This window comes from Hemiscyllium ocellatum, chromosome 15, assembly GCF_020745735.1.
Source record: "Hemiscyllium ocellatum isolate sHemOce1 chromosome 15, sHemOce1.pat.X.cur, whole genome shotgun sequence".
NCBI classification, from domain to species: domain Eukaryota; kingdom Metazoa; phylum Chordata; class Chondrichthyes; order Orectolobiformes; family Hemiscylliidae; genus Hemiscyllium; species Hemiscyllium ocellatum.
This window is the reverse complement of record NC_083415.1, coordinates 19,329,686-19,340,878: the sequence shown is the minus strand read 5'-3', so window position 1 is coordinate 19,340,878 and position 11,193 is coordinate 19,329,686. Positions and strand designations below refer to the sequence as shown.

Genomic DNA, 11,193 nt, shown 5'->3' with positions numbered 1-11,193 from the left:
AGAGTACAAGAGCAGATTCTGAACATAAAAAGATACATGTTAGACCCCAGCTGGACTACAGTTCTGAGCACCGTACTGTAGGAAGAGTGTGCACACACTACAGAGAGATGCAGAAAAGGTTTCCAAGAATGGTCCCAAGGATGAGAAACGTCAATTATGATGATAGATTGGAAAGGATGAGACTGTCCTTCCTATTAGAGAAGTCTATGATGATCTCTGGACTTGATACATTGACTCTGCTTTCTCTGCACAGATCCTGCCTGACCTATTGAATTTTTCAGCAATTTCTGTTTTTGTTTAACAGTTCTATGATTCTGGAACATGTAAAAATCTGACTAATCAGATTTATCTGCAGTTTAAAGAAATTTTGTGTTTCTCAGATGGCTTAGTTGCCATGTAGGTAAATTGCAGGCTGAATTTTGACAGTTCAACTCACTGACTTGGCCATTTCTATATGTTGATAGGATGGCTTATATAGTTGCACCAAATTAATTACTCCTTTATGGGTCAATTCTGAGAACATGCAATCTTAAAACTGGTAAAACCCAATTCACTACCCATTTTACATCTTGCCTAATTTTTTCTTTTCAGCAAAATTAATGGACATGAAATACTTGCTCAGTTTGATTTATTGTCCAAAGTCAAGCCTAACCTTACATGTGTCATCAAACTAAGTATTGAAACCAAAAGTGATTCAAGTTTAAAATGGGTTTATTTGTGTGAGTTGTTTTAAAATGTTATTGAATTTAACTTCTTAGTTGGTTACAGTTTTCTTTGTACTTGAAAAGATGTATTTAAATATTGAAACTTGAAATTTTTAATTGTGAGAACAGAAAATAAGTACCACGTTAGGGCTTTTAAGTAAAGTGCCAGAGAATTGTTTGGTTAATTAAAATGTCAGTGAACATAGTGCAGGAATCTACTGGTAATGAATTAAATAGAGTAGGTGTTTAGTCTCTAGTGGAACACACATTTTCAGGTCACCCTCTCCCTATCATTGGTAACACAACCTGTAAAACAGACATTGTTAGCTACCCACTTGCTGAATTAATCTGATTTCAATGGGTGAGAAATTCTCACCAGATATGTTCCATTTCTTCCAGCAAAAACTGCTGCACCTATTTCTAAATGTCCATTAAATGACCTTGATACCCAGCAGCAAATTAAAACAAATGCTGTTAATTCCACGCTTGGTCTGGCATCCCCAGGGTCATCAAGCCCTGATCTCATTACAGCTTTGTTCAAACATGGATGAAAGAACAGAATTCCAAATCTCAGGTGAGTGTGACTGCACATGATATCAAGGCTGAATTTGACCAAGTGTGGCATCAAGGAATCATAGTAAAACTAAAGTCCAAGGGAATCAAGTAGAAAAGTGTTCACTGGTTAGAATCATATCTCTCACAGAGGAAGATGATTGTCATGGTCAGAGGACAGTCACGTCAGCTCCAGGACATCTTTGCACGTATTCATTGAGATAGCGTCCTGGACCAAACATCTTCTGCTGCTCCATCAATGACCTTCCCTCCCAACATAATGACAGAGATGAGCATTTTTGCTGATGTTTGCACAATATCAGCACCTTGTGTATCTCCTCAGATACTGAAGCAGTCTATGCACGAATGCAGCAAAGTCTGGACATTATTCAGATTTGGGCTTACAAGTGACAAGTAATATTAGTGCTGCAAAAATACTAACTAATAACCCTAGCAAGAGCAGAGAATCTAAACATCATCCCTTGATATTCAATGGCATTATCATTGCTGAAATACCTACATCAACATCCTGGAGATTATGGTTGACCAGAAATTGTAAAGCGGTCGAGGGTGTGGCCACAGTATGTATATAACTTGTACAGTTCAGTTTCTGGGGGAAAGTGAGGACTGCAAATGCTGGAGACTAGAGTCGAGAGTGTGGTGCTGGTAAAGCACAGCTGGTCAGGCAGCATCCAAGAAGCAGCAGAATTGATGTTTGGTTTTTGTCAATGTCAATTTTCCTGCTCCTCAGGTGCTGCCTGACCTGCTGTGCTTTTCCAGCACCACACTCTCAACTCTAATCTCCAGCATCTGCAGTCCTCACTTTCCCCCAGAAACTGAACTGTACAAGTTATATACACATAGTGGCTACAAGAGCACATCAGACACTAGAGGTCCTACAGTGAATAACTCATCTCCTAACTCCCCAAAGCCTGTCCACAATCTACCAGGCACAAGTCACGAATGTGATGGAATAATACACACTTGCCTTGACAAGTTAGCTCCAACAAGCAGCATGGTGGCTCAGTGGTTAGCACTGCTGCCTCACAGCACCAGGAACCCGGGTTCAATTCCCGCCTCAGGCAAGTGTCTGTGTGGAGTTTGCACGTTCTCCCCGTGTCTGTGTGGGTTTCCTCCGGGTGCTCTGGTTTCCTCCCAAAATCCAAAGATGTGCAGGTTAGGTGAACTCGCTATGCGAAATTGTCTGTAGTGTTAGGTGCATTAGTCATGGGGTAAATGTGGGGGAATGGGTTTGGGTGGGTTGCTCTTCAGAGGGTCGGTGTGCATCTGTTGGGCTGAAGGGCCTGTTTCCACACTGTACGGAATCTAATCTAATCCATTATTCAAGACGTTTATCACCATCCTGGGCAAACCTGCCCGCTTGATTGGTACCACATCCACAAACCTTTACTCCCTCCACCACTCACATTGAGTAGCAGCAGTGTGCACCATCTATAAGATCCATTGGAAAAATTCACCAACAATGCTTCGACACCTTCTTCTAAACCTATAACCACTACCATCTTTAAGGACAAGGAATGCAGATATATGTGAACAGCACCAGCTGCAGTTTTCCCTCCAAGCTACTCACCATTCAGACTTGGAAATATATGGTTATTCCTTCAGTTTCACTGGGTTAAAACCCTGGAACACTTTCCTCAATAGCTTTGTGGATCTACCTAAACCAAATGGACTGTGGCTGTTCACGAAAGCAACTCACAATGTTCTCAACAGCAACTATGAATGAGGAACAAAATACCAGCCTAGCCAGTGACGCCTACATCTCATGGATGGCTCAAGAAAGACTATGAGTTGCTTTTAAGTGTGATAAGGTGTTGTAAAGTGGAACCACCACAAAAAACAACTACTGCAGAAGCTAAAGATCTGAAATAACAAAAAATGCTCGGCAGCTCTGGCAACATTTATGGAGAGAGAAACTATTCACATTTAAGGCCTGTGCATTTACATCTGGTGTAAAACAAAAGTGGTGGTTTCAATTTGTGTCAAGTGGTCTTCCAGCATCCAGGCAGAGAGAAACAATGTTGTAAGTTCAAGGACTCTTCTTTGGAACTGAAGGGAGCTGGAGAAAGGTGTCCTCTATGCTGGTGATGAGGTGGAGAAGGACCGAGTGGAACAGATGGTGAGAAAGTCCAGAGCAAAAGATAAAGGGATTACGAATGGAGTTAATTATTGGTTTCATATCAATGAGTCTTAGGATTCCTTTCATATCAACTCACGATTATGAGATTAATTCAGGTTTAAAGTGATGAGTGATATTGTTGTCATGAGAAATATCTGCAACCAATCTACAAATCGCTATTTGATTAGTTGGGAAAGTCTGAGGACGACTGTGGTTAACCTGTTACTGCAATCAGAACTTGACTTAACGTTTGGATTTTATCTTTGTGATTTCTTCTCTAAAATATCTATTTTGAATAAGGTTTCTTTTTAAATTGTTAATAATATATATTTAATTTGAATAAAAAATAAGTAATGCATCATTCATAATTTTCCCACATTCACAATCAGAATTAGGTTGATTGAAATTTTAAGATTTAATTGTTGGTAAAAGTTACAAGGGATAAAGAAAACAAGTTTAAATTTAGTAGATGTACTAATTAGCTTTGATTTAATAAAATAGCAAAACTGGCTCCCAGCGTTGAGTGGTCCACTCCGATTCTTATGTTGTTTAAGTGCGCTCTTAACCCAAATTAAAATGTAAAAGAGAAAGATGCTCTAGCAGTGAAGTAAATGCTGTGAAAGGTACATGCAGCTTTCACTTCTACCGCTGAAGTACCTGTCAACATGACATGCACTTATCATCTGGCTTCTCATTTCCTTGTTTCACACACACAACACATAGAACCATAATTTGCATGAGATAAATCACTCTATATATTGTGGGATTTTCACTTACATTATGTTTCTCTCATTCCCTTACTTAGATAACGTAATCATTGTCAGTATACTACTTAGAAATGTCAAAACTCTTGTATTTCCATCTAATAAATCTTCATGCTTCAATAAATCACAACAGTTATATTTATAGCAATTTACATATGGAAGATTTTATCATTAAACATTGCTTTAAGGAGTGAATGAATTGAACCCTACTTCAATTCTGTCATAGAACACCTAGAACGTTTTTAGGAAATTGTTTTAGTTAGATACATACCTTAAATGTTAATTCAATCCTTGTAATCTGAATTAATTTACACATCCATGGGGTTTACTGACAAATTTTCTGATTGACAAAACTTTGTAGATTCAGCATAACTTTCCTTGCAATTGACAGACTTCTATGAAACAATAATGAATTCTTGGAATTTGTCTTATTCACTGAAAAGCTATTGTTCACCTCAATTATTAGCCACAGTAATGCAGTTTAATAATTAGTGTGATATGCTTTATAGGAATCTGTTCAGTTTTCCCTCAAATTTTGTTTTGTCCTGAAATGTATTTGTACACTTTCTACTATGTTTGCAATATAATTAAAAATATGTCTTATGAGTCAACAAATGGCATTAAGAACAAAGGAAAACTGAGAAGACAATGTGTGAACTATAATTAGGAAAGGCGTGTTTTTTGAAACTTTGCAGTCCCTCACCCACCATTTGCTGTTCATCACCCATTATAAGGCTCTTGCTCCCCTTTGTCGTCTATCGTTCCTCATTGCAGTGCCTACCATTTTCTGCCCCATTGGCACCAACAATTGAATTTTCCTGGCACTTTGTTTGCTTTTTGGTTCAATCACCAGTGACCCCATCTACTCTGGGTGTCTCCAGATAGCAAAATAGGTCAATCAGCCAGCTAGACAAACCAGACATGGGTAGAGGTGAATAAGATTGGACAGTGTATGAAGTGCAGGGAATGTTCACTGCCTGAGTTCTGACAAAAAGAGTGCAATTCGACAACCAGATGAGTTTCCAGTTCTGGAGTTAGCAGCACACCCATAAGCAAAGCTATCTGGAGATAGACAGTGATCAGGATATGTGAAGATTTGTGTCCAGGTACAATGCTGAGCCGCGAGGCAATCATCACACCACAAATATTTATGGAAAAACCATGGCTATTGCATGTGAATGAGCCATCAGTTGCAGTGAAGGAGAACAACACAAGCTTATCTCTCCTGCTCTTAACCTTACATAGTAACACAGCATGCAATGTTTGAGTGAAAAGCCACATTGGTGATGGTGTAGTGCATCCAGATATAACCCTAGTCATGGAGGAAGAAGCTCTTTGAATTGCCAGTTGGGCAGGGAAGTTCCAAGAGCGAGATAGCATCTTTTTGAGAAAGGCTACAAATTATGTTATTATTTCCAAGTGATGGGACTGGCCATTTGTCCTTGTTTATTCTCTCCATACCAGTGCATATCATTATTTGCAAAAATAGAATCAAAGTTCTGTGCAAGCTGGTAATAATAGATGAGATGGCAGTTTTCCTCAGAAAATAGAGGACAGACACACATTGACCTTTCTGGAGTGTAGGGCCAGAAGATAGGAGTCAAATATTGATATGAAACCTTGGGGAGAGATTGGAATAATCCAATATATGTGAGTCCATCCATTGAAAGAATGCCCTAACTTGTGGACAGCCATACGCAGCATAATGTTGCTGCATACCACGTTTTGGAATATGTACTGGTCAGGTGCAGTCTTATTGCAACATGCAAGGATGGTAACCAGATGTCTCCTCCTGTCCAACTGTTGAGGTTCAGTATAGATGCATACTCACCAAAAAAGGGCTGGGGCAGGAAGGAGCGGTTTGTTGTGGGACACCTTTATCATTACCATTTCCCATGGTCCTTCTTATTATGTTCTCAATGGTTGGTTGGTTGAAGGACAATCCAAAGCCAGTCTTTACTTGTGATATATTTATTCAGAATGAAATATTACAAGCATATCTTGATGAAACATTTCTGTCAGTGACCTTTATAGATATTCTTAACCAACCTGATCAGACATGTTCTAGGCAATCTCTGAAGCAGGTAGGATTTGAATCTGGGCCTTCTAGGACACTAACACTGTGCCAAAACAGCCAAACAGTTATTTTTACATTCTTCTGCAAAATGAATGAACTTGAAAATCAAATTAATTTATTCTCAGAGGAATTCGCCCTTAATGGGATATTGTAACAAAAAGGTAAATTTTAAAGGAGATAGATTTAATCTAAAATAACATTATGGATTTAGATGATAGACACAACCCTTGCCATGCCCATTGGTCTTAGAAAGCTTCAAGCGTGCTAACGGATACTATGTGCTTCTTCTTTCCAGGGTCAGCTGGACATAAAGATTAAAGAAAGGCAACCATGATGCTCTGTCTGCACTGTGAGCAGTTTCCTTCAAAATGACCTTTCTGAACTTGTAAATTCATCCCATCGATTGGGTAAGTGGGTCAGTTCAGACTGTTTCCTCCCGAGAACTATTGTGACTAGCACCGAGCGAAAACTTGAGAGTAGGTTAACTGTTTGTTCTTGGAGAAGGTGTAAGGCATTGAGAGGAGAAAGTGAGGTCTGCAGATGTTGGAGATCAGAGCTGAAAATGTGTTGCTGGAAAAGCGCAGCAGGTCAGGCAGCATCCAAGGAACAGGAAATTCGACGTTTCGGGCATAAGCCCTTCATCAGGAATCTTCCTGATGAAGGGCTTATGCCCGAAACGTCAAGTTTCCTGTTCCTTGGATGCTGCCTGACCTGCTGCGCTTTTCCAGCAACACATTTTCAGCTAAGGCATTGAGAGAGCTAAATTAAATGGAGTGAAAATTAATACCTGAAAGGAATATGAATATGTTCAGTTTGCAGACTAGCATGTGCTAATCTTTGGTACACAAGTATTGATTTCATCTGCAGTGCAAGGAGCTCTGATGTACAAAACAGAGAATTTAAGACATTAATCTAGAGAAAATCTGAAGTACATTTCCTTCTCAATTGTGAAATAGGAAAAGCCCAGAAGGTTTTGGGTTTACAGGGTTTCACATTATTTTTGAGCTGTTTCTTCGTTCTGTGACAACTCTCCTAAAATCCTTAATGAAGGACGAGATCCATCCAAACATCTCCTGTGAATCTCGATTCTGTGGCTCCCCAAACTTAACCTATCAGAAACAGTGACAGAAGCAAATCAATGGTAATTTTTGACTTTGAAAGGTAACGGCACAATTTTCAATTGGAAGTGTCACAATTAATATTACCAAGATGGAATTGTAGAGCCTCTTCATTTCATCACATCGTTTGGTCAAGTCTGACAACTTAGCTTCGTATTTTTGAATTATGTCCTAGAAACAAAATAAGAAAAGATATTTAATTTCAAAACATTTTGCCAGCACAAGACGACATGAATCTGGAGAAAAGCTGCTTTTTGTGGCCAAATAAAACTTTTAATTCCAGTCAAGTCAAATATCATCCTGCTTGGTTTATCTTACTGTGATGAGGGTATATCATTATTTTCATTTGGAAATTTGGGAGGGTTCTAAAGTAGACAGAACCATGTATGGCTTTTAAGGGGAGACATTGATTCAGTTTCATTACTGAGTTCTGGAATTGAGTGCTACATCCTCTGGAAATTTGTTTATATGTATTAAATGAAGCTTTTAAAATGCTGAAGGTGAACAGTTCAATGTCTTAGATAACAAGGGTAGAAGAGAGAAGAAATGGTCATTTGTATTCTATTAACATAATTTGTATACCTCCTTTGAAATGAGGAATGAGAGGAGGGGAGACCTTATGCAAGAATATCGAGGAAGTGGCAAATTGATAGGCATCTGGTACAATGGTTACTCCCAAAGAGCTCTGTTTCAAACAACCTAATGTAGGCTGAGGGAATGACTGAATTGATAAAGGATCTTGGGGATTAGGGACATCCGGAGGAACTTTGGACTGTTCAGCCAATTCTCATTGAACACCATGCCTCAAGTATTTGTTTTTATTACCGCAAACATGACATACTGAAAATTTAAGAGTAGAAATAATAGCCTTCTGAAGGCTTGAAGAAATGAGTGTGCTTGGTACAACATTCTCTAATCTAAGACACAATTAAAGAAACAAGAAAGGCATCTTTTAATATAGCCCATTTCACAACCTCAGGGCACCGCAAAACATTCAACATTCAATTGAATACTATTTTAAAATGTGGTCAGTGTTCACTTATCGAAAACACAGCAATTAAATTACAGGTAGCAAGTACCCATGAGTAGCAATGTGACAGTGATCAGATACTTTATTTTGCTTTTGTTGATCGAAAGATAAATACTGGCCAGGACATTTGGGAGAACACCCTTAAATTATTGGCATAGTGAACTTAATATTGATACAAATATTAAATGCTAAGAGCCAATTTAATAAAAGAATCTCATAAAAAATAGTATTTTCAGTGTAGTACGTTCTTCAATACAATATCTTTTGATTAACTGTGACATCTAGCATGAATTGCTGCATTAATGCATAAATCATGGAATAAATTTTATTAGAAGATCCCTTCTAAAAAGTGCATTCATGGTAAAGTTACTGTGCAGACATTTTAAATCAGACATATTCATAAAATTGGAACTACCTTTAGCCCTTTGTAGAACTGTGCATCTGGGCTCATCTTGTTCTTGGATTTGAACACTTTTGTGTGCAGACGAATTTTTACCAACTCATTCTTCAGTACTGTTGCAGTCAGAAAAGATATACAATCTCAACTATTCTAATTTGGACTGTGATAAAACAGCATTTAAACAGCATCAACAGTAATGAAAATTTCACCACTTGACAGGTCTTATATTTATATTGCATTTGCCTCACACCAGTTCCCATCTTTAGCTCCTGTGCAGAGAATGAGATGGTACCACTAAATTAAGGATGCCCATAACTAAGCTTCAGAAGTGCTTTCTGATCAGTGAGAGAATTCCAGTAAATACAGGATTAGTGTAAGTGAAATTATATTTGGATGAGTGACCTACTGCGTATATTGCACCTCATCTATAAGAGGTGAAATGTGAACAGATTTATGCAGTATACCATCAACCAAATGTGCAGAACAGCAAAAGATGGAGCCAACACAATGAAAATGATATCACAAAGAACAAATTTTGCATATCTCAGTTAATTCAGCTCCAACTTAATTTTATAACCATTAAATAATGCCTTTGTCTTGCTGAAACTTTCATTCAATTCAGATCCTTGGAAATTTCACTAGATCAATAAAATTGATGTCCTATTGTTGAAAACAAATAAAGGGTTAATATATCTTCTTTTTTAACAAGCATATGGGAAAAAAAATCAATTGCAATTTTATCCTAGGAATGTCTGGATTTCATTTGGAAGTGAATTAAGTTTGGTAGTTGGAATGAAAACCTCCTGGATTTAGCTTGGTCAAAACTTGCACAGCTCTGTAAAGTTCACATGGAACAAATGGGAAAATAGTAATGCAGTGCTCATTATTGCTTAGTAGTAAGTGCAGCAGAGAGCAATAATGTCTGCATGTTCAGCATTACCAACAGGGAGGCATTTAGCAATCCTGAAGCTGTTTGTGATATCCATAAAATATTTGTATCTAAAGTGCTTTTAACAAGAAGATGGTTGAAAGGTTCATATGCAACATAAATTACAATAAAAATATGAACATGACATTTAAATAAATAGGTTTCAATATTTATATCGCCAGAGGAATTTAAAAGCAGAAAATGATTGTGAGGAAGATGGCAGAATGGAATTAATCCCATGCTACACATCACTATAATATGCTTGGACATTTAACACTCGGTACATTTTAACACTGAGAAAGAGCAGTTTGATTAAAACTGTAAATGTGTCAGAAGGATATTCAACCTAATCTGCGCTTTTTGCCGTTGGTTATTTTTAACTTGTTTTTCATTTGATGCTCTTATTTCTTTTTCTTAGACCACATTTCCTCTAAGGCCACTCCTGATTCTTAGTAAGTGGTGGCATAACATAAAAATATTGATGCCAACAGGCACCATCAATCTTTTCAAATCACCAAAGATAATGCGAACTATCTAAGCAATGCAGGAAGAGGCCCTACTAAAAATCATTTCCACATTCATGCAGAGAACCAAAATGAAAATAGCAAACTGATCATATCCACCCTATGTGGAGATCTGTGCTTGGAATATAATTAGAAAGTTAATGAAAAACTAGGAACCGATGCAACAAATAAGTATTCTTCCATTTTGAATTGATAGTGAAAATGTTCTTTATCAACACATTGATAAATTTACTAAAAATAATGCACATAGGAAATCCTCCCCTAAGATACTTAGAAAACCAACTATCAGTGTATTACTTTACCCCATGGTGATAGAATCTTATAAAATCTCTTCATAGTTGGAAAATATTACCTACCATCGACCTCAGCAATCAAACCTTTAATGGAATCTAAGGAGGAAGAGAAACAGGTCGTTATGGAGGATGCCACCATTATGCAGATAGGGTACCCTTTTTTAAAAGGTGTACAAGATTCAACTGTTTCCACTTACCTCCAGGTACGTCTTCAAATTCTGTAAGCTCTTGGGGAAACTTTGCTAAGGCTGGGTCCTGTGAAATTACCTGTTCCACAAGAGCATGAAGTAAGGTGAACTTTCTGTCCTTCCCTCGTAACTGGACCACCTGTAAAGGACAAGTGTCACAAAGATCAGTACTTGGACCTTAATTATTTGAAATCTACATAAATGATTTTCATGACGGGACTGAACACAATAATGTTGATGATATATGCAAGATTTAGTCAGGAAGTTAAACTATTGGAAGGACACAAAGAGACACAGTCTGGTTAAGTAAACTAGGAAAAATATTAGAGCAAAAGATGAAAAATGAAAAAACAGAATATTTTTTGAATGATGAGATACTGGGTCACGTACACAGATCGCAGAAAGTTAATATGCTACCACAGCAATTAGACAAGTAAATTCTAAGTACAAAGGGATTGGAGTTTAAGAGTAAAGA

At 37.7% G+C, this 11,193-nt stretch overlaps 1 protein-coding gene across 2 annotated transcripts in view; it reads right to left on the bottom strand.

Moving 5' to 3' along the window:
• Positions 1–6,967: 6,967 nt before the first annotated feature.
• The window catches only part of LOC132822712 (formin-H), a 127,634-nt gene continuing 123,408 nt past the window's right edge, over positions 6,968–11,193 (bottom strand). For both annotated transcript variants that reach the window (XM_060835983.1, XM_060835984.1), the window contains 5 exons: positions 10,728–10,857; positions 10,594–10,626; positions 8,801–8,898; positions 7,443–7,526; positions 6,968–7,346 (listed from right to left, as the gene is read on the bottom strand). In XM_060835983.1, the coding sequence (XP_060691966.1) occupies positions 7,227–7,346; positions 7,443–7,526; positions 8,801–8,898; positions 10,594–10,626; positions 10,728–10,857 (465 nt within the window). In that variant the 3' untranslated portion in view covers positions 6,968–7,226. The remainder of the gene's footprint in view (positions 7,347–7,442; positions 7,527–8,800; positions 8,899–10,593; positions 10,627–10,727; positions 10,858–11,193) is intronic.